At 38.3% G+C, this 27,749-nt stretch overlaps 1 protein-coding gene across 13 annotated transcripts in view; it reads left to right on the forward strand.

The window, feature by feature from the left end:
* Ehbp1 (EH domain binding protein 1) overlaps positions 1-27,749 on the forward strand; it is a 275,408-nt gene that overhangs the window by 177,081 nt on the left and 70,578 nt on the right. For all 13 annotated transcript variants that reach the window (XM_059275363.1, XM_059275366.1, XM_059275368.1 and 10 more), the window contains 4 exons: positions 5,940-6,118; positions 6,713-6,761; positions 11,021-11,911; positions 19,517-19,663. In XM_059275363.1, coding sequence (XP_059131346.1) covers positions 5,940-6,118; positions 6,713-6,761; positions 11,021-11,911; positions 19,517-19,663 — 1,266 coding nt within the window. The remainder of the gene's footprint in view (positions 1-5,939; positions 6,119-6,712; positions 6,762-11,020; positions 11,912-19,516; positions 19,664-27,749) is intronic.

Genomic DNA, 27,749 nt, shown 5'->3' on the forward strand with positions numbered 1-27,749 from the left:
TCTTGAGTTTTGAGTTGTTTTGAGTAGATTGTTTTGAGTAGTTGTTATTGGTTTGTTTCAGTAGTACTAAGACCAGGTCCTGCTATGTTGCCTGGGATCGTCTGATTCATGATCCTCTTATTTCAGTCTGTGGAGTAGCAAAATTGTGAGGCAGGTGCCTGGTGACTTTTTAAACCAATTAATTTAGCATCTGTAGGGCAGTGATCCAAGTTCTGAAGAAGTTAACTAAGACCTTTGCTAGTTTCAAGAAATGTATAATGTCTACTGAGGTCTTAAAGCCGCATTATCTTGGAATGTGAAATGTATATTGAGGGCATGGGGTTTGATATGGAGACACTATGGTATAGATTCATCTACTTCCTATCTGTGTGGCCCAAGTTTCCTCAACTATGTTTTGGAAAAGACCATCACAAAGGGCTTGTGAGGCATATGTAAGCTATGTGTTTGATACTCAGCATGTATTTTATGACCACCTTAAGAAGATGCTCTGTAGAGAATCAGACACAGTATAGTCAGAAACAACATGTAAGAGCCAAGGAAAAATCATAGCATAGTCAGAAATACCATGTAAGAGCCACGGAAAATTGTAGTGTAGTCCAAGAAAAGTCATGTAGGAGACACAGAGAATCAAAAGAACATTGACAGGGGTTCCTGCCTACTGACTAGGAATTAGGATGAGATTTTGGGCAAATGACAGTTAAATTGAATCTTGAAGGAAGAATGTGGCATTGTCACAGTTGTATGTATGACAGCAGTTCCTCTAAGTAGAAGTGATAATCTGTATGACAATCTGGAGATGGGAAAGCTGGGGTTTAGGCAAGAAAGCATAGACAGGGAATGGTGAATCATACTAGTAAGTACACTTAGCATGCAGAATGTTGTGATATCATTTGGTATGTGTTGAGAACCACCAGAGATGTTAGATGTGTTGTAAAAATACTGTGCTTTAATAATGGGTCAGAAAAGGGAGAATTTACAACAAGGAAGACTAAGGCAAAAAGCGATAGATTGCAAGATAACAAAAGATCATTGCCATAACATGAATACATAATTGCCATTCAGTTAACTAGTGAGAAAGGATATGTAAAAGAAGAATTTAAAAGTGATTCTGAGGTTGAAATCCATACAGTTGGGATAATAGCAGTATCGTTTTCAAACACAATGAAAATGAGCAGGTTGCAAGGAAAAATTATGATTTTAAACATACTGAGTTCAAATTTTACATGGCAGTAATGACAGCCAGCCAAAAATGTCATCTTGAGATAGTTGGAACCATAAATGTACATTTGGGAATCATCTGCATGGGAGTGATAGTTGGAATCTTGAGAGTGAATCAGCCCAAAGTGTGGATAGAAAGAAAACCATCCAGAGAAAAACCTAAAGGAATGTGTGGCTGTGCCCATGGAAGAAGGAGACTACAGGAGAGGGAGAAACTAGACCAGGGTAGAACAGGAAGAAGTAGGACTGCTGTTGCTCAGAGCTACTAAAATCAAGGGGATTTCCCAGTGAGTCATTAAGGTTTTCTGAAAGAGATGCTCTTGATAGGAAGAATAATTCAGTGACCTTATTTTTAGCAGTAATCTGCTATTTTAATGTATTAAAATTATGTTTGAAAGTTCATTCCTACCTTGTTTTTTTCTTTTGACTCCAGGTCTCTCTATGTTGTCCTCACTGTCCTGGAACTCACTATGTAGACCAGGCTGGCCTTGAACTCAGATCTGCTGCCTGTGCCTCCCAAGTGCTGGGGCTAGAGGTGTGCAACAGCATGCCCAGCTCTTCATTTCTACCTTTGATAGATAGATTTTGACATCTTTCTTTCTTTGGAAAACAGTAAATTAGCTTATTTCATCAGATAAATTGCATGAATGCTGTTTCACACAGAAAATATCAAGATATAAATATTATTTACTAGTTAAAACTTTGTCTATAAAAATCATGTCACTTCATTTTCTTTTTTCTTTTAAACTTTTTATTTATTCTTTGTGTCTTTCACATCATGCATCTCCATCCCATTCATTGCCCCATCCCTTCTTATCCACCCTCTTCTCTTGCAACCCTCCCCCCAAAAAAATAAAATAAAATTTAAAAAAAGATAAATAAATGAAAAATCTCATCATAAACTCATCATGGAAGCTGTAGTGTGACAGCGAGTCATGCAGTATGCCCTTTTATCCATCTGTCTTTACTTGCAAGTGTTTGTTGCCAAGAGTCATTGGTCTGGCTTGAGGCCTCTGGTTTCTGCTACACCATTGATGCTGGGCCCTCACTGGAGCTCCTCTTAGACAACCTATTGTCACCCTGTGTCATGGAGATCCTGCAGCTTTGGATCTACAGGACCTGCCCCCTTCCTGTGCTCTAGCAGATCACAGATGGGATGGATGTTGGGGTAGAGCAACTCATATCCCTGGTTCTGGGCCTGGGTAGTTGCTGGGTTGGTCAGCCCATCAGCTCTCCCTCATCCTCACCACCAGGGTGAGCTCTCCAGCATTGCCCTGGCTAGCTCATCCTTTGAGTGATGAGCAAGACATTGGACCAGTTCTCCTGCTCTAATGCCCTGGGGCTGGCTCACGCACACCTACACCACCAGGGCCAGCTCTACTGTGTTGCCCAGGTGAGAGGTTCTGGGGCCACTCTTCTGAGTGCTACAGCTGGTGAGAGACAGGGACAGCTCTGCAGCTCTTATGACCTAAGGGCCAGCTCTTCCTCCCGCCAGTCACTTCATTTTCTTAAACAAATTCATGGTCTTTGAAATTAGAAAGGAGCCTCAAAAAAAAAAAAAATTCTGTGCTGATTATGCATGGTGATGGAATGGTGCTGATGCTATGTGGTGATGGTATGGTGATGGTGTGTGGTGACAGTATGGTGCTGATGGTGTGTGGTGATAATATGGAGCTGATGCTGTGTGGTGACGGTATGGTTGTGGTGGTAGTAGTATGGTGCTGATGCTGCGTGACAGTATGATGAGGTGATACATGGTGACATATAGTGCTGATGATGTATGGTGGTGGTAGTAGTATGGTGCTGATGCTGCGTGACAGTATGATGAGGTGATACATGGTGACATAATAGTGCTGATGATGTATGGTGATGTTCCTGATGGTGCATGATAACAGTATGATAATTACAATTACTTACTGAATAGCCTAGCATATCTTTCGTTAAGTGTTTTGTATCACTTAACAGTATTTACTGATTATTTACTGTGCACCAGAAATTAACCTGGAAACCCAAGATAGGTTAGTAAACAAGGCAAATTGAAAGTCTTGACTTAAAAGAGTTTTTATTTAGTACAATCAAACAAATCCTAGCTAGTAAGTATAATGAATATATAGAACACAAGAAGATGGATATTGTGAGAAATCAGAGCAAGGTAGGAGGAGTCAGGAGTGCTGTGTCAGGATTGGATAATGGAGCTGGGTTGTATATTATGACGGTGGCAGAATATGTAAGCTGAGAAGTTCATATTGAAGGTCAGTGTTCAAATATTGGAGAGTACCAGGAAATGGAGGAATGTCTGCAAAGGTTGGAACAAGTAAGTAAGTAGCAATAAAAGGTGAGTATTATTCAAAGTGATCCAGGGAAAGAATGGTAGGTAAGAGGTAGTAAGGAGGGCGGGCTTGTTACTACAACACAATGTATCGGTGTCTGTCTGTACATAGTTACCATTAGAGTTCTCATTTACCGATGAGGAAACTAAGACACAAAATCAACTAACCCACTTCATGACTAGGATAAGAAATTAACTGTCTCATCCAGCTACATGTGGACACTTTCAAAGTGATTTGTTAATTCTTTGTGACGTTCTGCAGAATATTAGATGGAAGGACAACAGCTTGATAATTCATTTAGTAGATCTGCTAATTGTCTTTCTGCAAACTAACATGACCATTTATGGGGCTTGTAATTTCATCAGTTTTCTCAATTGCATATGACTTCTTTGGAAAGAGAATTGTTCTTCTTAACACAGGCTTCTGGCCAGAACAAATCCAAATTTTAGTTTAGTTCTCCTAGCCTTCTTAGAGATAGGGATACATTCATGATTATATTGGCGTATGTTTCAAATGAATCAGTGTAAAGATAATTGCAGATTATCTACCTGACATATACCCTATTCTCAGATGCTTCTATGCTTTTTTTTTAGCAATTTTATATGGAAAATATTATAACAAAGATAATTATTTAAGTAACAGGAAAATAAATAAGAAATTTAGAAAAATATATGTGTGCCTAATCATCGCACTTTAAATCAACCTAAATCAGTATAAGTGACCAGAAGGATTTGAAAGTCACTGTAGACCATTTACTTTCTTGTTACACATGAGGCTGAAAGTTAAATGAGGTAAATGTCTTAGATTTGGAATCAATCCAAATTTGTTTATTTATTACATTTATGTATGTGTGTGTGCTTGCGTGTGTGTCTGTTGTGTGGAGGTCAGAAGATAACTTGCACAAGTCTCCGTGCTCCTACTATGTGGGTTCCAGGAATTGAACTCAGGTCGGAAGCCTTGTCAGCACACACCTTTATCCACTGAGCCTTTTCACCAGCTGGTTTTTGTGATTAGTGAACTGTTTAGGGTCTGGAGAGATGGCTCAGAGGTTGAGATCACTTGTTGCTCATGCAGAGAACCTGGGTTCAGCTCCTCAAATCCACATGGTTCACAATCATCCCTAACTCCCTTTTCAAGGGATCCTACACCCTCTTCTGACCTCTGGGGTCACCAGACATGTAAACGCTCATACACGTAAATAAATCTAAAAGTGAACTGTTTAGAATTTGCTTTGTAGAGGTGATCATTTAAAGAATAGATCTTTGCTAGGTCTGTGATTATTTATATAATGCTTTGTTAATCAGATAATAGAAATGAGAAATTACATATTTGGTGATTCCTAGTTGATTATTTTAACAGTTTGGCACTGATGTACTATTGATCATTGATCTGTCTCAAGTAAGCATTATTGTAAGAAGGGATCATTGGTTAAACTTAAATGATTTCAGGGTAAATGAGTGTTCTCTCACTGTACTTTACAAGGTTCTTTTGTTTTCACAGCTAACAGTTTTGATTAAAAGGATTAAAATTCAAAAATATTAAGTAGGATTCAGTTGAATCAGCCTTCACAATTATCATAAAACATTGTAGTTATTCAGTAAAAGCAAATGACATGATTTTAAGAATAATAAAATTTTAAAATTAAAATCTTACAATAAAGTCTTAGTTCTATGACCTTCATGGTGTTAAACATATGGACAAAAGGAAGCCTGTGCTTAAGATTTAAACACAAACAATGAACTCTACTATTCAAAAGTTACTCTCAATAATAATTTGGAGATATTTTGAGCATATCCAGAATATATACTGTTGTGTGCTGTTGACACCGAAATGTGCCTGTTGCTGATAATTAAAATGATCATTGTTACTAAATGTATTAGGTAGGATGTTTGAATATGGTTATCGTTGTGTTCTGTTTTTTGGAATTACTGTGACTGACTTCTCAATACCCGAAAATAGCTGCAGCACCGCAGTCTCTGCCGCAGTTAGACTCCTGCATTCTTTTATCCATCTTATTTATGATTGCATTTGGGAAGCCGCCTTTAGTATGTAAGAGTTGCACAGCTATGAGCCTTAACTATTCAAATACTTTAGCATAATGTTTCCATCAAAGACACTCATGACTTGTTCTTACCAAAGTTTAAAATGTTGCTTCTCTACCTCATTGTCAGGCAAATGCCATGGGCGAAAGCTGAAGATAATAACTTAAGATTTATGTCTCGCGCTCAGAGGCAACAGTTGTCGTGAATGACAGTTTTGAAGGCCCTAAACTGACATCAAAGGTTTCCAATGATCTAGTTAGGTCAATTAATGTTAATTTTTATCTTCCATTAAGTTCTTTTAATGTCCCCTTCCCACTCTTGTTTTCTTTCTTTCTTTCTTATATTCTAGCCAAGCCCAATACCAAGTCCTGTTCTGGGGCAAAAGCCAAATGCTAGTCAGTCCTTGCTTGCATGGTGCAGAGAAGTTACAAAAAACTACCGGGGTGTGAAAATCACTAACTTTACTACATCGTGGAGAAATGGTTTATCTTTTTGTGCAATCTTACACCACTTTAGACCAGACTTAATGTAAGTAGAAATGTCATAAATATTTGTAAATAACAGGCATTTTTAAAAGAACATAGAATAATTTCTTAGCATGTATCCTAAAATACTTGACTATCTTTGTTTTTGAACTATAGAACGTTCTTTTTTTTTTTTTGAAAAGTATATGCCAGAAAACCAAACTTTCTCTCAGTACCTAAAAATGTTTTTTTCTATTTTTTTAAATTGATTTTTCTCTTTAATCTTATTAAAAACTGACTTTACTATGAAATTTTTATTATTGTTCAAATAAGAGACAAATAAGCCTGTATGTAGCCCTTTGTATATTGCTAATAAGGTATTATCTCATGGTAAATTTCCTTAGTAAAGCTAGTTTCCGCTCCTCTGTCTTAACTTCTCTTTTAGATTGAAAGCTTCAGGCAATGAAACATGTAATCGCTGTTTTTTTATTTATTTATTTCCGTACTTTTCCACACTATTAGTTTTGTTGATTGAACTGCTATGAAATTGCTAGTTACCCTTTGGTATTTATTGAATATCAGATTTTTAGCTTCAGTTTGTTTGACAGTTATTTTTATCAAATGTTACATATTCCCACTGTGCCATTTTCTCCCTTAGTGACTACAAGTCTCTGAACCCTCAAGATATTAAAGAAAACAACAAAAAGGTAAGCGGTGCCAGCAGGGCGCGATTTCAGTGTTGGCTGCATGGCAGGTCTGTATTCATTTGAGAAAGGCGATGGTATTGGATGAGGTCCTAACTGCAGCTTACTGAGGTGGACTGCTTCCTGCAGTTTAAATCGGATGCATAGTTTCCTCCGGTTTGTCGTGGACCCTGAAGATCACAATGCAAAGCAGACATCAGAGCCAGTGCATGCTCATCATTAACTGTTAAGTATTTCATAAACCAGATTGCTTTTAGTGCAACATTGAGTTTTTGAAGAATATACCCAAAGCTTTCATAACTATTATGTCATTTTAGAAAAATATTTTAGGAGATGAAAGCAGGAACCTAAGGGGTAAGCAAAAAAGTATACACAGGCTTGTAAATGCAAAGCAATGATAAACAGCAGTTCTTCTTTTACTTTCTATCCATATATAATTATATAATTGATCAGAATTTCCCAACTGTCATGTGAGGATGTTGATCCCATTAGCCTCAGGACAGCTTCATAGAGAAGATTTGCTGGCGCCTCGTGGGCCAGCTGAGTGGAGCTAAGGCTGGTGAATGTGTTTATCTCGTGTGCGATATAGTATATGTGCAGAGAAAGCAATATCAAGCTTGCTCACAATACATACTCAGTGTTGGTATTGAATTGAATTTCTCAATTGAAAACCAATGTTATTGTTGTCCTAGAATAGGCGTTTTAACCTGTAGATTCTATCTGTAAGTCTGTCTGTAGATAGGATTCAGCAAGTCCTTGAACACAGTTGCAGGAAAACGTATTTTGTATAATGTATCATGTCATAATTCTGTGACTGAACTTTTGTGTTTCCTTCAGTTGTGAACGTGATGACAAATCATAGTTGTATTCGCCATGCTAAAGGTTATGTCACTGTATAATTCATATATCTTCATATCTTATGACAGTTGTTGGAGAGCTCTGCAAATGACAGTTTAGAACTTCTTCAAATTATTAATTACTGACTGGGCAGGGAAGCACACTCCTGTTATCCCAGCACTTTGGGGCTGGAGGCAGGAGGATTAGTTCAAGGACCTACATGAGATTGTGTATTTGTGTGCATGTGTGTATATATTCACACATATATTAATTTATGTGTTAATTTAACCATATTTTACTGTTTCCCAAATTCAGTTTTATATTTTAATAGTTGCACTTTTAGTGTAACTGGCCCTTTGTACTTTGTATGCTTTATAGCTATACAACGTTACTCTCAGAAGGGAATCCATTGCCAAAGATCTCAGAGAACAAGGTGGTAAATAACCTCTGGCTGGGACAAAAATTTTAATATACTTTAAATCATTAAATTACAGGAACTATCACTTTTTTTTCATCTTAGAATCTCGGTAGAAGTTTAATTAACAAGAATTTAAATCAAAGCAAATTTTTTGCTTGATGTGAGTTGTAGAATTATAATACACTTAAAACTGTCATTTTTTTGTAAATAGAAATATGCAACCCCAAAGGGGTAGTCTTTGAAAATTACTCCCTATTCTTCATAGAGATTGCCTTTTAGGGGCTAGGAATTTAACTAAGAAGAAGAGAACTTGAAGGGTCTGGGGTCAGTCCCCAGCACCTTCTGGTAGGCATTCTACAAAGTAAATCCTTCTCATGAATTACCTCTTACATAATTTTAGGAAGCCTGTGTTTATTAAAGGGAATTGCCTTTTTTTCTCATTAATTAGACTATATCCATAGAGGTGACATTTTCTTTATCTTCCTTTCCCTGCATTTGAATAAAGTGCCAACCTAATTTAAATGCAGATATCAGCATTGTAAAATGAACTGCTAATAGCCAGTCACTTGTGTCACACACCTATAAGGCAGGAAAACTCTTGAGCTCATGAGTTCAAGACTAGCTTGGGCAACATAGCAAGACCCTATCAATTAGATAATGATTACTTTTTAAATAGAGCTTTCCTTTACTATTCTAATTTTTGAAAAGGAAACTATTGATTTTGCCTAACTGTATATATTTTGAATTATAAATAGAATCTCACTAAGGTAACATAGACTTATATATGGGTTTACATATTACTGCATAGGGAAGAATATTCCATTTACATGTTTTCTTGAGATGAGCAATGTAGCTAAAAAATGTTTAGCATGGCTGGATACCAGTTCAATCCCCAGATATCAAATAGATCTTCCGTGGCAGTTAACCTTGATTTTTAATAAGGTTTTTTACACTGATTATTTTCTTACACTATTCAGTACATGTCAGCATACATAGTTATAGCGTTACATTACATGATACGTACATTGAGAATCCTAGTTGCTACCTGTAAATTATTTCCTGTTTTACAACATTCTCCCTGGTAATCTTGTGCTGTCAATTGCACTTAGAATATGCAAGAAACAAAATCTTTGTCTTAAGTTCCACTTTATTTGTAATATAATTGTCAGTGACTCTTCCTTTACTAAATTAATACCTCAGAAAAAATAAGACAATTTCCTTTGAAAAAATCCTTGGCTGATGATGACTCAGTGGTAAAGGTGTCTGTTGCCAAGCCCCGACAACCTGAGTTCTGTCTCAGAGACTCAGGTGGTGGAAAGAGAACATACTCTCAACATGTACACCCCCTCCCCCAGTGCAAACTCTCTCTCTCTCTCTCTCTCTCTCTCTCTCTCTCTCTCTCACACACACACACACACACACACACACACACACACACACACACACACGATAGACAGATAGACAGATAAGTGATTTTTTAAAAAATATTTTTAAACAAACAAAAACACTGTCTGTTCTTCACACAGTCACAACAAATGATTGACCATAGCAGAAGTTAACCTGTGGGAAAATTCTTTGTCAAAATTTTTATTTCATATGTAAGAAACCTAATTTGTTTTAAAATACAATTAGTATGCATAAAGTGGATTGCTGTGTGAAGCAAAACACCAGCAGGAGTTTCCTCTCAAGGAAGCTAATCATCTTTTCAGGTCTGAGAAAGAACTCAATACAAAGGGTATTTACCTGTGGCATCTGAACTGAACCAATATGTCCTCGTTTTAGATAATTAGGAAATGTTCAGAATACTGCCTGTGGTGCTTTTCCTGATGGCCTGCTGTTGATGTCTGTCAGTCAAGTAGTCAAGACACACAAGGAAGAAAATGACTTTAATTTTCTTAAAACATGTAAAGAACAAACAAGTCTATACATGCACACCATGAGCCACCTCTCTAGCGGATATTTGAAGTGTCCATATTACAAGGCATTAATCTGTGGAAAGTGAATAGATCTTAATAGCACAATTTATTTTTCATTTTCTTCCTTCACATTTGTTAAAGGTATAGAAAGAATACAGTTTAAATTCAGAAATTTGGTGTAAAAGCACAAAACTTCTTTTGATTAAATAATTTCCTAGCATTTCTTAGAGAAACACTCAGTGTGCTCCTAAATGCAGCTCGTTGTCAAGAATAGAAATTGTTAATATGTAAAAGCAGCAGTGGATGTGCAGAATCCTCCCTTTCTGAGTGTCTACCTAAACCTTCAGGGAGACTTTGAATGCTTCCTAGTGACACAGTGCTGGTTAAGGGGTTAGTTGAGGATAGTAATAATTAATTGTAAATTGAGAAACAGCTTTGGTTCTTCAAACTAGAAAAACCTGATGTGCCACAGTCATTTAAAGGCTAACAAAATAATACAATGCAGCCTCACAGGCTCAGCTGTGTTGCAGTATTCAAAACATTTCATCCTTTCCAGAACAAATGAAGTAAAAATAAAGTCCCTATCCTCGTTATGAAAACCAACCCTAAGTGTGTATTTTAAAAGGTTTCTATGCTTCTGAGATTAAATAGTTTTTTTTATTTTAAAGCAAATAGTATAAATGTGTTTTTTTTTTAATTTTAAAGCAAATAGTATAAATTGGATGTGCCTAGCAGAACTTCGTCGCTATAATTACATGGCCGCAGGAAAGGGGGCGGACAGGGATGATAAAAGCTGGGGACACATTAGTCAAACCTTTCTTCATACCTCAGTCCTCACCTTAAAATTTTATTCTAACATTTCTGTTTAGCTCACAGTTTTGCTTATCTTATGCTTGTGGATAAATACATTATTTAATAGGATTTTCCCCTTTTCTCCTTTTTACTCGAAATTTGATTCTTTTCCTGTGGTATAGTATCGGTAATTTTATGTACCCTACACTAACAAGAAGCTTTAGAATTTTGCTCTCTTTAAAATAGATGTCTGAGCTGTTCCGTATATCATGTTTGTTTGTCCCTTCTTCTCTTTGAAGGCTTACGATGGATTTGCCAGCATTGGAATTTCCCGTTTACTGGAACCTTCTGATATGGTTTTATTAGCAATCCCTGACAAACTGACTGTTATGACTTATCTCTATCAAATAAGGGCACATTTTAGCGGTCAAGAGCTAAATGTGGTTCAGATAGAGGAAAACAGCAGTAAAAGTACATATAAAGTCGGAAATTATGAAACAGATACAAACAGTTCTGTTGATCAAGAAAAATTCTATGCCGAGCTGAGCGATCTGAAACGGGAGCCTGAGCCGCAGCGGCCAGCCAGCGGGCCAGTGGACTTCCTGCCGCAGGACGACTCAGTGTTTGTAACTGATAGTGGAGTGGGAGAGTCAGAAAGTGAACACCAGACTCCAGATGACCACCTTAGTCCAAGCACAGCCTCCCCTTCCTGCCGCAGGACTAAAAGTGACACAGAGCCCCAAAAGTCCCAGCAGAGCTCGGGAAGGACTTCAGGGTCCGATGACCCTGGGTTAAGTTCTAGTGCTGATGCAGCCCAAGCACTGATTTTGTTGGGCAAGAAGAGGCTGCTGAAAGCTGAGAACTTAGAATTAAGCGACTTTCATGTCAGTGGTAAAAAGAAGGATGTCTCTCCACCCTCAGTTTGTGAGCAAAAGCTTCAGACTGTAAACACCAGCAGTGACTGGGAACAAGAGAAAATAGAAAATTCCAGACCTTCAGAATGCAGATCGGATGGCGAATCAGCTATCAAAAAGCCAAGTTTATCCCCTCCTTCTAAACTTGGATATTCATACAGTAGAGATGCAGACTTCACGAAAAATGTCTGTGCTTCTCTGCGGCAGGCAGAGTCTGATCCAGATTCAGACAGAAACACTTTAAACCATGCTGATCCCTCCACCAGAGCAGTGCAGGTAAGTGGGCCAGAAGGATGGGTATATGTTTAGTAAATAGCTACTCTGTCTTTTTATTCTTTTGTGTTGATAGAACACTTAAGGATGTTATACATGAGTAAAAACTACGCCTGCTGTATATTTAAAGTTTGTATTATAATTTTGTAAGCCCAACTTTAGGTTAAAGACAAAGAATGTCAGCTTCTCTCAAAGTATCGTTACTAGGGATAGAAAAGTGGTTCAGCATTTAAGAGCGCTTACTTCTCTCCCAGAGGACCTGAATTCAGTTCCCAGCCCTATGTGGTGACTCAGCTACCTGGAACTCTGGTCCCAAGGAGTCTAACACCTTCTTCTGGCCTCTGCACAGATCTTGCATTCATGTTGTATACATAAACTCATACAGGCTCACATGTATACACATAAAAATTAATAAAGCTTTTTTAAAGTGTTATTATTTATAATAAATAGTATTTACCATTAGACTGTCAAAAAAGTTCGGCATGGTACATCCTCCTGTAGTCCTAATACTTGGGACTCTGATGCAGAAGAGCCAAGAGTTCAAGTCCACCCTTGGATTAGAAAGCCCTGTCTCAAACTGAAGATCAAGGACATTTCAGTGTTGCATATAATGTGAACCTAATTCTAAAATGTATATGCAGATTATGTGCTTTCCATTCAAAGCACTGTCCTTAGATATTTTAGTTGCAATAGAATTACATTGTCAGTTATATCATTACTTATGTCTTCAATTCATTGCCTCCAAGGCAGGGCAGTGTACAATACCAGCAGTCTGAGACAGGAGAATTATTAGTTTGAGGCTATCATGGCCTACATAGCAAATGCCAGGCTATCCTGGGCTAAATAATGAAACCCTGCTTTGAAAAAATTAAAATAACAATTCTGGTAACATCCATATTTCTTACCACAAGGGAAATAAAACATAGTGTTGAACTCTCACCCATGATATTTGTTATTGATCCTTTGCTGGGTGGGGGGGCAGAGAGGAGAGAGAGAGATTTCAGTAGAACAATAAAAACTTTGCCAATAAAATATGACACCCACTTTTCTTTTTCTTTTAAGTTTATTTTCACTCTGTCTACTGTATATATGTGTTTGTGAGTACATGGGAACCAGGAGGCAATGTCAAGAATCTTTCTCTCTCCCTCTCAACTTTATTTTTGAGACAGGGTCCTTCACTGAACTTGGGGCTCATCAGTTCCTCTGGCCTTACTGGTCCGTGGGCTCTAGGGATTTGCCTATGTCTGCCAGGTGGGGTCTTCACATGGATGCTAGGGATCTAACTCAGGTGCCTATGTAGTAAAGGAACAGGCGCTTTATAACTCAGCTGTCTCCCTGGCCAAAATACGGTTTTCATAGGAGGATTTTTTTTCTTATAGTTATTGCAGGTGCTCTTTGAGACTTAGACATAGATCTTCATCTCCTACCCCACACAGCCCTTCTTTCTTAGACAGGGACTTATGTGTCTCAGGTTGCCTCCAGCTCACTATGTAGATCTGCCTACCTTCACTTCCTGAGTGCTAGGATTAGAGACATGAGCCACCGCACCCTGTGTGTGTGGTGATTGGGATTGAAGCCAGGCTTCAACTACAACTACATTTTCAACACATTTACATGATCATTTAAAAAGACAATTTTTAAGCAAACTAAACTGAGTAAGGTATTTCTAATTTTTTTTTCACTTTTACAAACTAACTCTTCTGAGTCACTCTTTGATTTAAAAGTGTTGGTAGTCCCCAACCCCCAGAATTCTCTGTCTGCCAATGCATGACAGTTCTGAAGCTTTTCTTAGCATAGTATTTGAGAGCCTGGAGAATGTAGCTCAGAGCAGGAGTCCTTACCCAGTACACTTGAGGCCCTGGGGTCAATTCCTGATACTGGAAAACAAAATAAAACTGGGACCATGAAGCTCTTTGAAACCCTTTTAAATAATACCCAATGTTAAAACACTTGCATTCTGTGATAGTATTTATCTTTATTACTATTGTCCTCTCACAAATAATGTTTTCTGAAGCTGTATGATTCCTGTATTTCAGCACATTGACTACAAGCATCAGTAAGTTCCCCTGCTCTTTTTCTTTTTAGGTTTGTATTATTATAGATCACACTCACTCACACACACACAAATACATACACACTCACACACGCATGCACAGACAACTTGCAAGAGTTGGTTATCTCCCCTACGGGCTTCAGGGATCGAAGTCAGGCCATCAAGCTTAAAAGCAAGTGATTTTTATTTATTTATTTTTTTTTTTACTGAGCCATCTTACTGGTCCTTAGCTGTTTTTTTTTTTTTTAATGAAAATGGAAAGTGCTAGTCCTTATTAGTTTGTGTTTGTTTTTAAAGCCAAGGGTTTTAATTAAAATGTTGCTATTTTAATGTGTTTGGATATTTCTAAATGAAACACATTTTTCAAATTTCTCAATTTCCCCCAAAATAGCCAAGATCCATAGGTATATTTCACACAAGCAAAACTCTTTGGTATTCATAGTAACTGTTAATCACGTATGTAAAGAGATCCTGAGCCCAAAAATTTAAGTACTTAACAATTACAGCCTGTCTATCTTAGATTGTCTTCTAAGTCAGCAATACTAATTGATAAAAGTGTTTCCTTGACTTTACTTGGAAAATAATCCGAAGTTGTGTGCTTTTCTCATTTAGTATGTTAGTGCCTTTCAACCAATCATGATCAAAGTGATTGGGGAAAATACTGTCAGAATTAAACTGCACAGACTCCCTTTCTTCCATTAATCTGTAAAGTGTGCAGGCTGTGTGTTTTAGTACAGGAGGATGTACTTAGGTTGTCTACTGTGCTGTTTTGTATAAATGGTACATACACCTGCACAAAGTCTGCAAGGGATCTGGGAACTAATTGTGAAGGAGGACTGCACTGACGCATTGCAGTCATGCAGTCTGCAGTACCGTGTGATGTGCAGGCAGAAGGCTGTGTCTGGACTGTGGGTCACACAGATGCATTGCAGTCATGCAGTCTGCAGTACCATGTGATGTGCAGGCAGACAGCTGTGTCTGGACTGTGGGTCACACAGATGCATTACAGTCATGCAGTCTGCAGTACCATGTGATGTGCAGGCAGAAGGCTGTGTCTGGACTGTGGGTCACACAGATGCATTGCAGTTATGCAGTCTGCAGTACCATGTGATGTGCAGGCAGACAGCTGTGTCTGGACTGTGGGTCACACAGACGCATTACAGTCATGCAGTCTACAGTACCATGTGATGTGCAGGCAGACAGCTGTGTCTGGACTGTGATTGGGTTGCATAGATTGTAAGTTCCATCATTGGCGAGTTTACAGAGGTGTACTAAAGAAATGGGAATGTCAGAATCAAAGAAATACAGTAGTAGAGAAGGCAGAATTGATCAAAGCACAGTTTATGCATGCATGCATGCATGGAAATATCACAGTGAAATCCATTAATTGCACAATTATATGAGATAATTTTTACAGTAAAAAAATACTATAGCCTTCAAAAAAAGTTTCTGTTCCCGCAAAGGACAGTCTTAAAGGTTCTAAGTAAATGAATCTCTCTGAAGTTTTGTGATAGCACAGGGTTTATACACAATAGATACCCAATAAATATCTGCTGAATGACAGCTGCAGTATTTGATGAACCTTAGCTCTTTCTAGCCAACACAGATTTTTCTTATAAACTATATTTTGAGGCAAATGTGTTTAAAGATAGAAATTAATTAATCATTAAATTAGGATAAGCTAAGAACCTGAATTCTCATTTTGAATTTTCCTCCAGTCATTAGCAATGTGATATTACCTGGCATTTTAAATTGTCAGTTTTATTTTCCACAGAAGTTAAATGAACTAATATCTAAGAACCCACTTAACTCTAGAATTTGATTATGCTGTGAGTCCATGCACATGATTCGTGTGCTACACAGGATCATGACAGTCCCCACTGACTTAGTGCCTTGTGTGCTTGTCCTTTGGTCATGCCAAATGTGCCAACTATGATCTCAAAGTTCTGCAGAGGGTCAAGCCAAATGTGGTGACTCATGCCTGTAATCCCATCACTAAGGAGGCAGAGGGAGTTGGCTTGCCATGAGTTCCAGGCCAATGTGAGCTACACAAGACCATGATGGAAGGGAGGGAGGGAGGAAGGAAGAAAGGAGGGAGGGAGGGAAGGAAGAAAGGAAGAAAGGGAGATGGAGGGAGGGAGGAAAGAGGGAGAGAGGGAGGGAGGAAGGAAGGAAGGAGAGAGGAAGGGATAGAGGGAGGAGGGTGGGAGGAAGAAAGGAGAGAGGGAGGGAGGAAAGAGGGAAGGAGAGGAGAGGAAAGGAAAAAAAGGAAAAGGAAGAAGGAAGGAAGGAATTAATTTTGCTTAGAATAAGTATAAAGGTTTGTTTGACACTAGGTTGACAAAAACAGCGTCTCACAGCAAAAATGTAATGTAGATGCTGATGTTTGGTAGGTTCTAATTGCAGCTAAATTTTATACAAATGTCTACTTCCCTTTTATATACCATGTTATGAATTTCAGACATACATCTTTTTTATTTTAATATTTGTGAAATCTTTGAAAAAAAGATGTTATGTCAGAATTTGCTAGTGATTTTTTTTTAATACTTACTAATATAGCATGAATCTTACGAGCATGTGCTCACAGGAGATATGACAGTTTCATATGGACTTATAGACATACCACTAAGTCTCTAGTACATATGATAGCAATTATGTAGCTCACCTAAGTCTTCCTTAAACTGTACAACATGTGAAGGGGTTGGAGCCTCTTTGGTATATGGGAGAGCAGCACTTACAGAGTTACATATGGTTATATGATAAACTTTAAAGTTTCAGTTGAAAACCAACATTTTCTGACTGACATCCTTGCTCTTTATGTTCACGTATCTGTTTGATTTTTTATCATAATAGCACTGAAAACACCCCATAGCCCAATTGTACCGCAGTCAGTTGGCTGAAAGGCATCTTAGCAATGTGTATCAAGTTACTGTAGAAATGTTTGTGTTGGGGCTGAAGAAGTATGAACTCCTGAGTATGGATCCCCAATGCTTACATTAAAAGCTGAGTGGGAAAGAGTGCATCTGTCATCCTGGTGAAGGCAGGCTGATCCTGGGACTCACAGGCTGCTAGCCTAGCCAAGCTGTGGGAGAGACCAGAGTCCATGTCTATAAAAATAAGGTAGAAAGTAATCAGGGGACACCCAACTTGACCTCTGGCCTCCACATGCACACATATGTGCATACACTGACACACACACTAAGAAATGTTTATGTTGGCCAGGCTCAATGACTCACAACTGAGTTCCAGCTATATGGGAAGCTTAAGCAAGAGAATTATTTGAACTCTTTGAAAAAAAAAAAAAAAAGCTTGATCGACGGCGTGTGGCTATCAATCATAAGTTCTCTGAAAACTTCATCAGGAGGATCACAAATTTGAGGCTAGCCTGAGTAATTTATCAAGACTGTATCTCAAATTAAAATCAAATATGGTTGGAATGTAGCACAACAATCCTAAATTCAGTCCCTTGTACCACCAAAACCTAATATATTACTCTTAGAAATGTTATGTAAGAAAATAAGATTCAGCCGGGCGGTGGTGGCGCACGCCTTTAATCCCAGCACTCGGGAGGCAGAGCCAGGCGGATCTCTGTGAGTTCAAGGCCAGCCTGGGCTACCAAGTGAGCTCCAGGAAAGACGCAAAGCTACACAGAGAAACCCTGTCTCAAAAAACCAAAAAAACAAAAAACAAAACAAAAGAAAATAAGATTCAACATTTATGTGTAAAGATGATGTTCATAAAAGCATTTATGGTAGTGAAAAACTTGCCGACACCTCATATATCCAGTACAATAAAGTATTATGTCTCTGTATAATAGGATTATGGCAGCCTGTTCAGAATCATGTTTTCAAGAGAAATACATATGGTCATCAGAAAATACTTCCTTGCAATCAAATATTAAGTAAAACAAATGTGATGAGGCTAGTTATATCATGTGAGCACAGTATAGAAAGGTGGGTGAGATGATACAGTAATGGTCTGAGTGCCATAACTATAAATTACTGTTATTTTTACTTGCATTTATTTTCCAAAATCCCTGTAATAAAAATGAAGTACATTTTGAATGTGAAACGAAGTGTTTATGTGCTTTTAAGATCAAAACATATTGTGTGGCAGCTTGGGGTTGTGGACTGCAGAATTTAGACTCTGTGGGTCAATCCCTTTATTTCTAAGATAGAGAAATTGATGGGGTTACCATACAGTAATGTTTAATCTCCCTCTTGTCTTCCCATGTGCCAGTGTTTTTATGTCACTTGCTTACACTGTGCTGTGTGAGCTGGTCTACTCTGATGCCCATTTTACACAGGAGGAAACAGGCACAGAGAGACTGAGTAACTTGCCTCTAATTAAGAAATGGAGCTAAGATCTGATTCATAAACTCTGAAACTAATATGGATATTGTACTTTTGTTTAATATATCTTTTAAGAACTGGCTTCCAGTTGGGCATGGTGATTCATGCCTTTAACCCCAGCACTTAGGAGACAGAGGCAGGCAGATCTCTGAGTCTGAGGCCAGCCTAGTCTACAAAGTGAGTTCCAGGGCTACAGAGAACCCCTGTCTGGAAAAACCAAACAAACAAACAAAAGAACTAGCTTCCATTGATGGCCAATACTTTTTACTCTCCAAAAATGCACTGTAAAATTAATCAGTCCATAATATTTTCTATTCTGATAAGATTGTTTCATTATGAAGAGAATTCTCAGTGGAGAAGAGTCTTGTGGGTTCTTTTCACGGAATATAATAGCATTAATGGAGTGTGGTGGCACATGCCTGTAATCCCAGAACTCTGGTGACAAAGGCAAATAGATTGAGAATGCAAGGCTAACCTGGATTCTCAAAGAGTGCAAGGCAAGCTTGGGCTACATAGTGAGGCTTTTGACTAAATAAACAAAAAAATAACAGCTTGGGATTTTCTATAAATATTTCCAAAAGTTTAAAAGAATATTGCCGCAGATATTTTAGCATTGAAAACTTTTAAAGTAGACATACATAGTTGTCAGTTCTATTAGACTATAAAAATAGAACTGAACCTTTTATTACATCTTTGGTTGGTAGATTATACTGTGTTTATGAGAAAACATGAATATATAATCTAATATTAACACATACCTTATGAGAATATGTTCAAATAAAATCTACTGAAGATTGCCCGGCTGGTATAAGCACTGGCCATGTAAGCTTGATGACCTGAGTTTCATTCCCAGAACTCACAATGGAAGAAGAGAAACAACTCCCCAAAGTTGCCCCGTTACACTCACACATGCACTATGGTATGTGTACACCTGTACTTGTGCACACACTTCATGCACACACACAGTAATAAAATTAAAAAATTTAAAATACATTGAAATTTCATCTAGTATTAAGAAATAATATCATGTCTCATTTATGTCAGAATTTATGTATTCGTTCTACAGTTTCTTCTCAACATGAATATTTTCTGTAAGTAGTCCTGTTAAAAGGCTGTACACCTGACTTTTTATTTTAATAGGTGATCTAACTTTTAACTGTATTTTTATGATTTGGCTTCTAATTCTCCATCTTTGTTTTTAAGCAACGAATGTTGTCCAGACAAGAGGAGCTGAAGGAAAGAGCGAGAGTTCTGCTTGAGCAAGCAAGAAGAGACGCAGCTTTCAAGGCGGGGAGCAAGCAAACCGGCAGCACAGCCCCTCCGCTCTGCAGCAGGCAGCAGCTAAGTGAGGTGAGGAACACTGGTTACAGAAACCTCGAGTTGTTCATAGTGATCCTAACTGTGATGGGGTGATGGGGAGTGACTGCTCAGTTCCTTTTCATAGGCTGTCCATTGTGGGTATGTGGTCACTTACTCAACTGATGAATCCATCCAGTGGGACCAACCACACCATTATTATTGCTGTGCAGTGCTGTTAGCTATGAGAAAAAGCACAGTTCTGGACTAGAAATTACATCTATACATACCTGGTTTGTTCATTTACATTTTATGATGAACCATAGTCTATGTAAGATTATATTTCTCCAGAGAATTTTGTTAGAAGCACTAGTATATAATAATACCCGTTTTTATTGAGTGTCTGTAGTGTGTATTTTACATAACTTCATGAAGATATTCACACTACTTCCCATATAAGAAGACTGAAGCTGATCAGCATCTTTACATTCGGATTTTTAGAAGGTCTCCTGGTCAGTGCATGGTAATCAGGGTTTTGAACCTGGGCCTTATTATTTCCCAGAGACCATGAATTTCCTTGTCAAACCTACATTCCTATATTAAGTCCCATTTTCCCCACATTTCATTTTTGTGGAGTACGTCACAAATAATAGTGAACATACAACAGTAGAAATCATTCAGTATAGTAAGATATGAAACGTCTCATCATTGAAAACTGATAACCCTACTTACCACCAAACTCACACATAAAATCACTCTCTATTTTAAGTCTTTGTAAATGCCTGCTTAATGATCTCCAAGCCCTTGGATATTGTTTCTAAACTGTAGGTCTTTATGAATAAGGAGGTATAAAAGTTTATTAAGCCATTGTTTTTAACAAAAAGAAATAGAACAGAATAGAAAATAGAATGTATCAAAATTTATTACATTTAAAGGGGGGGTGTGTGTGTGTGTGTGTGTGTGAAACTTTTCCTTTTCAGTATTTTGATCTGTGTGCTTACTGGACCTGAGTAAAATGTATTTTTAACTATACATCATGATCCTGAAAAATACTCATCTGAGATGATGTAATGGCTCATGCTTGTAATCCCAGCACGCAGGAGGCTGAGGCAGGAGGATTGCTATGAGTTTGTCAGCCTGGGCTATATAGTGAGTTCCAGGCCAGCGTTGGCTACAGATGCTATCTTAATAAAACAACAGCAAAAAATAATGAGAAATAAAGAAAAACACTAATTTTAAGGACTGTTCTAAAGAAGAACAGATAGACTTTATACTAGCTTTTTCAATGCTTAACCATCTATTATATCAGTAGTTTATAAACTTGTTTGCCAGATAGATTTGTTGTATATCTGAAGCAAGTCTGGTCACAGTAACAGGGAAAATGGCTGTTTCTCACATGAAATTTATATTCTGGGGGAAGAGAGATGATAAGTAATTACAGGGTATGAAAACTGCATGTTGTAGCAGAGATGACTCAAAAAGGGGATGCTTGGTGACCTGAAAGATGGGGCCATCCCAGTGAAGAAGCGCAGAAAGAATACTTCCTCAAAGGCTTTTTAATGGTAGTAAGTGGTGTTTTATTGATGAAGAGTGTGTTTCATAGTCTCTCAAGTACTAAAAGCTGGACAGTCTGTTTCTAATTATCTAAATATAGCGTTAGAATATAAGTAAATTAAAAATATGCTGTGAATTGATTTTAAGTTCAGAATACTTGGTATCTAAATTATTTGTCCACCTGCCTCTGCCCTCTGAGAGCTGGGATTAAAGGCATGTACCAAAATGACTGACTTCATGGTCCTTACGTTGTAATACACAGAAACTGGACAAAATTATATGTGTATCAACAAAGAATGAGTAAACACATGACTTGTTCATATGAAAGAATGCAGTTTAAGCATCCGTAATCTGAAAATCCCAAATCCCAAATGCTTCAAAATCCAAAGCACTTCCAGCCGTGAGGAGTGGGGTACTCAGCGTGTACTGCTTGGTGATACAGAGTCTCAAGCTACTGAGATCCACAGTAGCTTAAATAAATAAGAGACATACTGAGATACAGTATTTACCTGTAACCAGCCTGCACATCTGGAACAGGATGCCAAGAAGCTGTCACTGCTTACCCAGAGGTAGGGGGTGAGCTTAGTGATGGGGGATAAGCAAACTCTGTAGGTGGGTGGGAAGTGATAATGTGAAGCTTTACTTTCTCAATAGATAAGTGTTAAAATGCATTAAGCTGAAAATGGATGCATATCACCAAGTGTAAATCATACCTCCATAAAATTTATTGTTTTAATATTTAGTTGTGTTTCTATGTGAAAAATACAAAAAAATTTAGAAATTCTATTATAATAGCTCCAAAAGTAATGTGCATAGAGTAAGTCCAAAGAGATGCATAATAAATGTAAGTAGAACAGAAAAGGAAGACATTCTGATAGAAAGGACTGTCTCATTTTAATTTATTTTACTGTAATCGTAATGCTTGCCATGAGACAACCCTCTTAATTTTTAAGTTCAAAACTATAGCTTCAATGCAGATTTTTTTTAATTTTTATTTCATGTGCAGTGTTTGTGTTTTTCCTGCATGTATGTCCGTGTGAAGGTGTCGGATCCTTTGAAACTGGAGTTACAAGCAGTTAGGAGCTGCTGTGTGGGTGCTGGGAATTGAACCCAGGTGCTCTTAACTGCTAAGTCATTTCTCCAGCCTCTTCAATGCAGATCTTTAAAACTTAATCATTTCCTAACCTGTAGCTCTGTGCCTGTTGATTAGTATCTTCCTATGTCCCCCTCTTTTTAGCTCCTGGCAACCATTATTCTACTCTTGGATGTGATAAATTGAACTCTTAAGTGCCTCATATAAGTGGAACCGTGGTGTTTGTCTTTCTGTGGCTGGCACTTGTTTACTTGCTTGAGCCAAGATCATGCTAGGTCCCTGACTGGCATTGAACTCACTACATAGACCAGGCTGGCCTTGAACTCACAGAGATCTTATGCTGTGAGTGCTGGCATTAAAGGCATGTGCCACCACGCCCAGCCCAATTTGACTTCTTTTGTCTAAACCCAGAAGTGGGATTTCTGGATTGTGCTGGGTAGTTCTGTGTTTAGCGTGAAGGAACATTCATACTGCTTCTCATAACAGCTGCATCAACTTATTCTGCAGTTTGCAAAGGTGCCTGTTTCCCTGTTTTCTTACCACCGTTTGCTGGGTTTCAGTATCTGTTGGTCTGGTTTAGAGTTGTATTCAAACATGGGCTTGTGTGTTCTCCAGGCTGGCCTTGAACTCTTCATCTTCATGCCTGAGTCCGAGTGCTGAGATCACAGGCCTGTTCCCACTCTAGGCTCAATCTTCTGTTTTGAAGAACAGCTGTGCTAACAGGTGTGAGGGGATAGATAGCTCTGTGTGGTTTTTATCTGAATTCCCCTGATGATTACTGATACGGAAAGTACCCAAATATTCTCCAGATTTTTATTTAAATTCGAAGTTTGGGTTTTTGCTGTTGTTTTTGTTTCTTAGTTTGTAGCTGTTGACTTTATATAATTTTGATATTAACTCCTTACTGAATACGTGGTTTAGATATTTTCTCCTGTTCTATAAGTTGTCTTTTATTCTTTTGCTTATTCCCTTTACTGTGTCTTACGATTCTGTTTCCAAGTCACTTTTACTGTATGGCCTTAGCCTAAGTAGTCACATGGCCCGACTCAGGTCAAAGGAGAGAAGACATAGATCCCACCACTCAGTAGGAAGAATAAGGTCACTTTCTAAGAGCATGTGACAGGCGCTGTTGTTGCAGTGTTTATCTTCTCAGTTAAGTTAAGCTCAATTGAAAACACTCTCTTCTTGTGGTGCTTCATTTTTCAGGTGCCCAGCCCTGTCAGTGGATAGTAGCAGTCTGCTGAACTGGAGAGTGTATTCCAGATTATTGCTAGTCTTCCACACTTGATACTAACATAAGACAAAGAATGTAAAAAACCTGGGTGTGTCCCATTTCACAAATATGAGAGGTAGACCTTGCCATTCCTTTTATATGACATTTGATACAATGTTCGTACATTTTCAAGGACAAAGTAGTTTTCTTAATTTTGTCATTTTCTACTGTTTCTGGGGAATTCTTATACAAAGGAATGGTGGTGGTGGTACACTCCATAATTTGGAAAACAACATGGATGACAAAATAAAAATGAAAATGCCCAATTTCACATCTGAGCAATTGAATGTAAGTGAAAGTGGTATTAAGACAGGAAATAACCTCTGTCCCTGATTCTGTTTTTCCTTTGTAAAAGTTTAAGAAAAACTTCTTTTTCCTTGCTTTGCATTGAAATTAGCAGGTGCCCATGTAAGAGGAACAAGGGAACAGACTAATGGTCACCTCCTCCACCTTAGGGTCAGGATCTCCACCTTTCTGGAGAGATCAAAAGGCTTCTGTTAGGTAAAAGTAGCTCTAACCCATCCCACCTCCACATGGTTTGTTTCCTTTCAGTGAAATGATTTTTGCTGTTTTTACATTGGTTATACTCTAATTTGTGCTTTAATTTGTAGAAGTCTTAGTTTTTAAGACATTGTTGTCTGTCTTACCCTTGGTATATTGTATGGTAGGTACTGAAAGTCAAAGTACTGAGCTGGGAGACATGCACTGTTCATTCTTAGAGTAAATGAAAAGTCCCAGGAGTTGAAAAAAGGTAAATAAAAAGGTTGGTATCCAAAAGTGACCTTCAGTCTTGGAGAAAATGGATACTAACCTTAGACTCTTCAAGAGTTTACTGAAGACCTGAAGTAGTGCACACGCCTTTTATCCCAGCACTCAGGAGGCAGAAGCAGATGGATCTCTGTGAGTTGGAAGCCAGCCTGGTCAACTGAGTGAGTTCCAGGACAGCCATGGCTACACAGAGGAACCTGTACTGTCTGGGTGGTAGTGGTGGTGGTGTTTATGGAAGAGTTTTCTAGAACTTGCTATAGCTTATGAGGCCATTGAGTAAGGACTCTTCAACGATTCATTTCCCTCTGTACTTTGATCTTGTGCAGCTGAGAACCTTTTGGTGACTACCAAGAAGAACTAGTAGAACCATAATTCATATTAGAGTACTTAGGTACATGGGATAATGCGCATGTACTTGGCACAGTTTGTAGTTCTAGACTATGAGTGAAAGTTAACTGGAAAGTTAGAAAAAGGTTAAAATTAAAGGTTAAAGGAAGCAAAGTTCTACTTTTTGGATACTCAGGATTGTAAAATACAAAGAGAAAACGTTCTAAGCGTCAATATGAAGACATGAAGCCTTAGAATCCTTTGGTAGCACCACTGAGCCTTATTGAATAAACTCCCAGCTCTTGTTGCCATCACAGAGACCCCCACAGGCCTGTCCCTTCTCTTCCCAGCCTTAGTCTGTCCGGTTTTCAGTGCAGTTGTAAGTTGTTGGAGTATCTAGTTACCACAGTCTTGTGTTCTTGGTCCAGCGTTGGCTGTTCTCTTCCGAAAGCTGATTCTCTGTCCTGGGTCTCTCTACTGTCTCCTTCTGTGTTCACTGGAAACACTCCAATCTCTTCTCCTTAACTCTGCACCATTGAAAGCACAAGGATGCCGAGTAACGAGGACCAAGTGTTTGGTAAACGTTCAATAAATAAATGAAGGACTGTAGTGAGAGCCTTTGTTGTTCATGTTGTCTGCTGACTGACAACAAAGCAATAATGAAAAATTGACTATAAGAAGTTTCTATGAAGTGAGGTTTATAAAGAGAGAAAATAAATTGTTCTGTGAAGGTCTTTAAAACGGAGTGGATTGTTACTGCGCAAGTCAGTTACAATCGAGATGACTTTGTCACTTGGGATCTTAAGTTCCATGTGTCCTCTGATTTCCTGCTGTTCTTGAACCCTGTGCTATAATACCTTTCTTGTTACACAATGCTTACCTCTGTCCCTTCTCCTGCATGGCTTTAGCTTGATCTGACTGGGACAACAAGGGAATGAGAAAAGGACAGACACACAGACGTACTACATGTACAGAAAAGCTAATTGAGTGGTCTGTGCCCTTCAACAGTCTAGGGAAAGCCATACCAGCAGCCTGGAAACTCAGTGCATTTATTCTATACCACCACCGAGTGGAAAGGAGATGTAGGCTAGCTAATCTCAGGAGGAGGTCTCTGTGGGAAGCAGTCTCAGGCTGCATCCTAGAGGAGGAAACTGTGTTTGATAGTTTCTCCATACACTGGTTTTTGCTAAGGTTCATTCCTTCTTTCCTAGTGTTTATACTTAGACCAAAGGAAGGCTTTGCCATTCCTCTGAGCCTGACCCAGGAAGGCCTTGCTGTTGCCATGGATCTGAGGTTCTGGGGTCCTTGACATGGTTGTGTTCCTGTCAGTCATATTCACTCAGGACTTCATCTGCTCCCCACACATCCAGTGTTTTTCTTGCTTTGGGACTCACACTAGAATTCAGCTGCCAAGTCAGCCCCGAATCCCAGCATTCTACTAATCATTCTTCTGACTCCTCGAGTTCTGTGCTTGACGTCATTCTGCTAATCATTCTCTTGACTCCTCAGGCTCTATGCTTCGTGTCTGGAGAGCATTTTCTGAGTAGTTGACAGCAGTCTGGTAATCTTACCCAGTTCCATGTGTACATACTGTGTTAAGTTATTCCCAGGAAAAGCCAGAGTTGGTTGATACCATTAGTCTTTTAATTTTACTCAGTTTTTTCCAAGACTACCATTACTTAACAAGAACTTTGTGGAAGTACATATTACCTTCCAAGTCTTCTGACTTCGGAAGAAAGCAATTAAACTGGAAGCTTCTTTAAAAGAAAAAAGTAAACGTACTAGAGAGACAGCTCAGGACTTGAGCACTTTCTGCTTTTGCAGGACCCTGGTTTAGTTCCCAGCACCCCCATGGTGGCCCACAAACATGTGTGACTCTTACAAACTCCACAGGTACTAGACACACACATGTTGCATATACGTGCATGCAGGCAAAGCCCTCATACTTATGAATCCTTTAAAAACAAACAACAGAAAGGAATTCTGGAACTATTATAAAGAAGACTTGAATACCTCAGTGCAACAACCCACCCATTATACACAGGCTATATAAGAGCCAAGTCTTACCTTAGCAGGTGGGAGAACCTACCTGCAACTTAGTAGTAAGTCCTGGAAGATTTGCTTTATCTTCAGATGTTTGCAGGAATGTTTGAATCCTCTAAAGAAAGCTATACAGGGGGAAAGATTTTAGTTTGATCAGTCCTTTAAAATTAACTGAAAAGAATACTAATAAAAAATACGGATAGTAGTTGCTTTGTTTTACTGGACTTAGAAATAAGCCCAAATACCTTACTTATGAGGAAGAATGCAAGCTACTTTTCATGTTAAACCTTAATGATTTAATTTATATTTAATTATGTGTCTGTGTGTGTAATTACATGTGTGTACAATGGTCAGTAGAGGCCAGAAGAGGGCATCTGATCCCTTGGAGTTGTAGACAGTTGTGGACCACCATGTGGGTGCTAAAACCAGACTCCTATCTCCTGCAAGAGCAGTAGGCACTCTGACCACTGGAGTATCTCTCCAGTTCCTAGCTTTTACCTTTAAAATGCATTTTGTTGTCATGAAGGATGGGTTGTCCATCTTGTACTTTTGATGTTTGTTGGAAGATATTAATTTAAATGGAACTTGTCTATCATGCTGATAATTGTATTAGTAGATTTAAATTAGCTTAGGAATGTCCCCCGATAATAAAAGATGGAGTTATCATCCACTTGGCAAAAAAATATCATAAAATACCATTTTGGTAAAACCAGGTGGAGAGCTGGCTCAGTGCTTAAGAGAACTTGTTGCTCTTGCAGAGGACCGGGTTTGATTCTAGCAGCCACATAGCAGCTCAAAACCATTTGTAATTCCAGCTCCTGAGGGTCTGACACTTTCTCTGAACTCCATGCCACAAGGCAAAAGAGTTATGCACATAAAATAAAATTAATCAAAATTTTTAATCATTTTGATAAAAATCTGAGTAACTTTTGTGATTTTTTTCATGTGCATCTGTGTGTCTTATGTATGTAATGCTCTAAGTATAGAGCATTAAAGTATGTATAGAATTATATTTATATACTTATAAATACTGACTTTATCAGACATTTATAGATATTATTATATTCAGTAGCCTCTGTTAA

This window comes from Peromyscus eremicus, chromosome 10 (assembly GCF_949786415.1).
Source record: "Peromyscus eremicus chromosome 10, PerEre_H2_v1, whole genome shotgun sequence".
In the NCBI taxonomy this organism is placed as follows: domain Eukaryota; kingdom Metazoa; phylum Chordata; class Mammalia; order Rodentia; family Cricetidae; genus Peromyscus; species Peromyscus eremicus.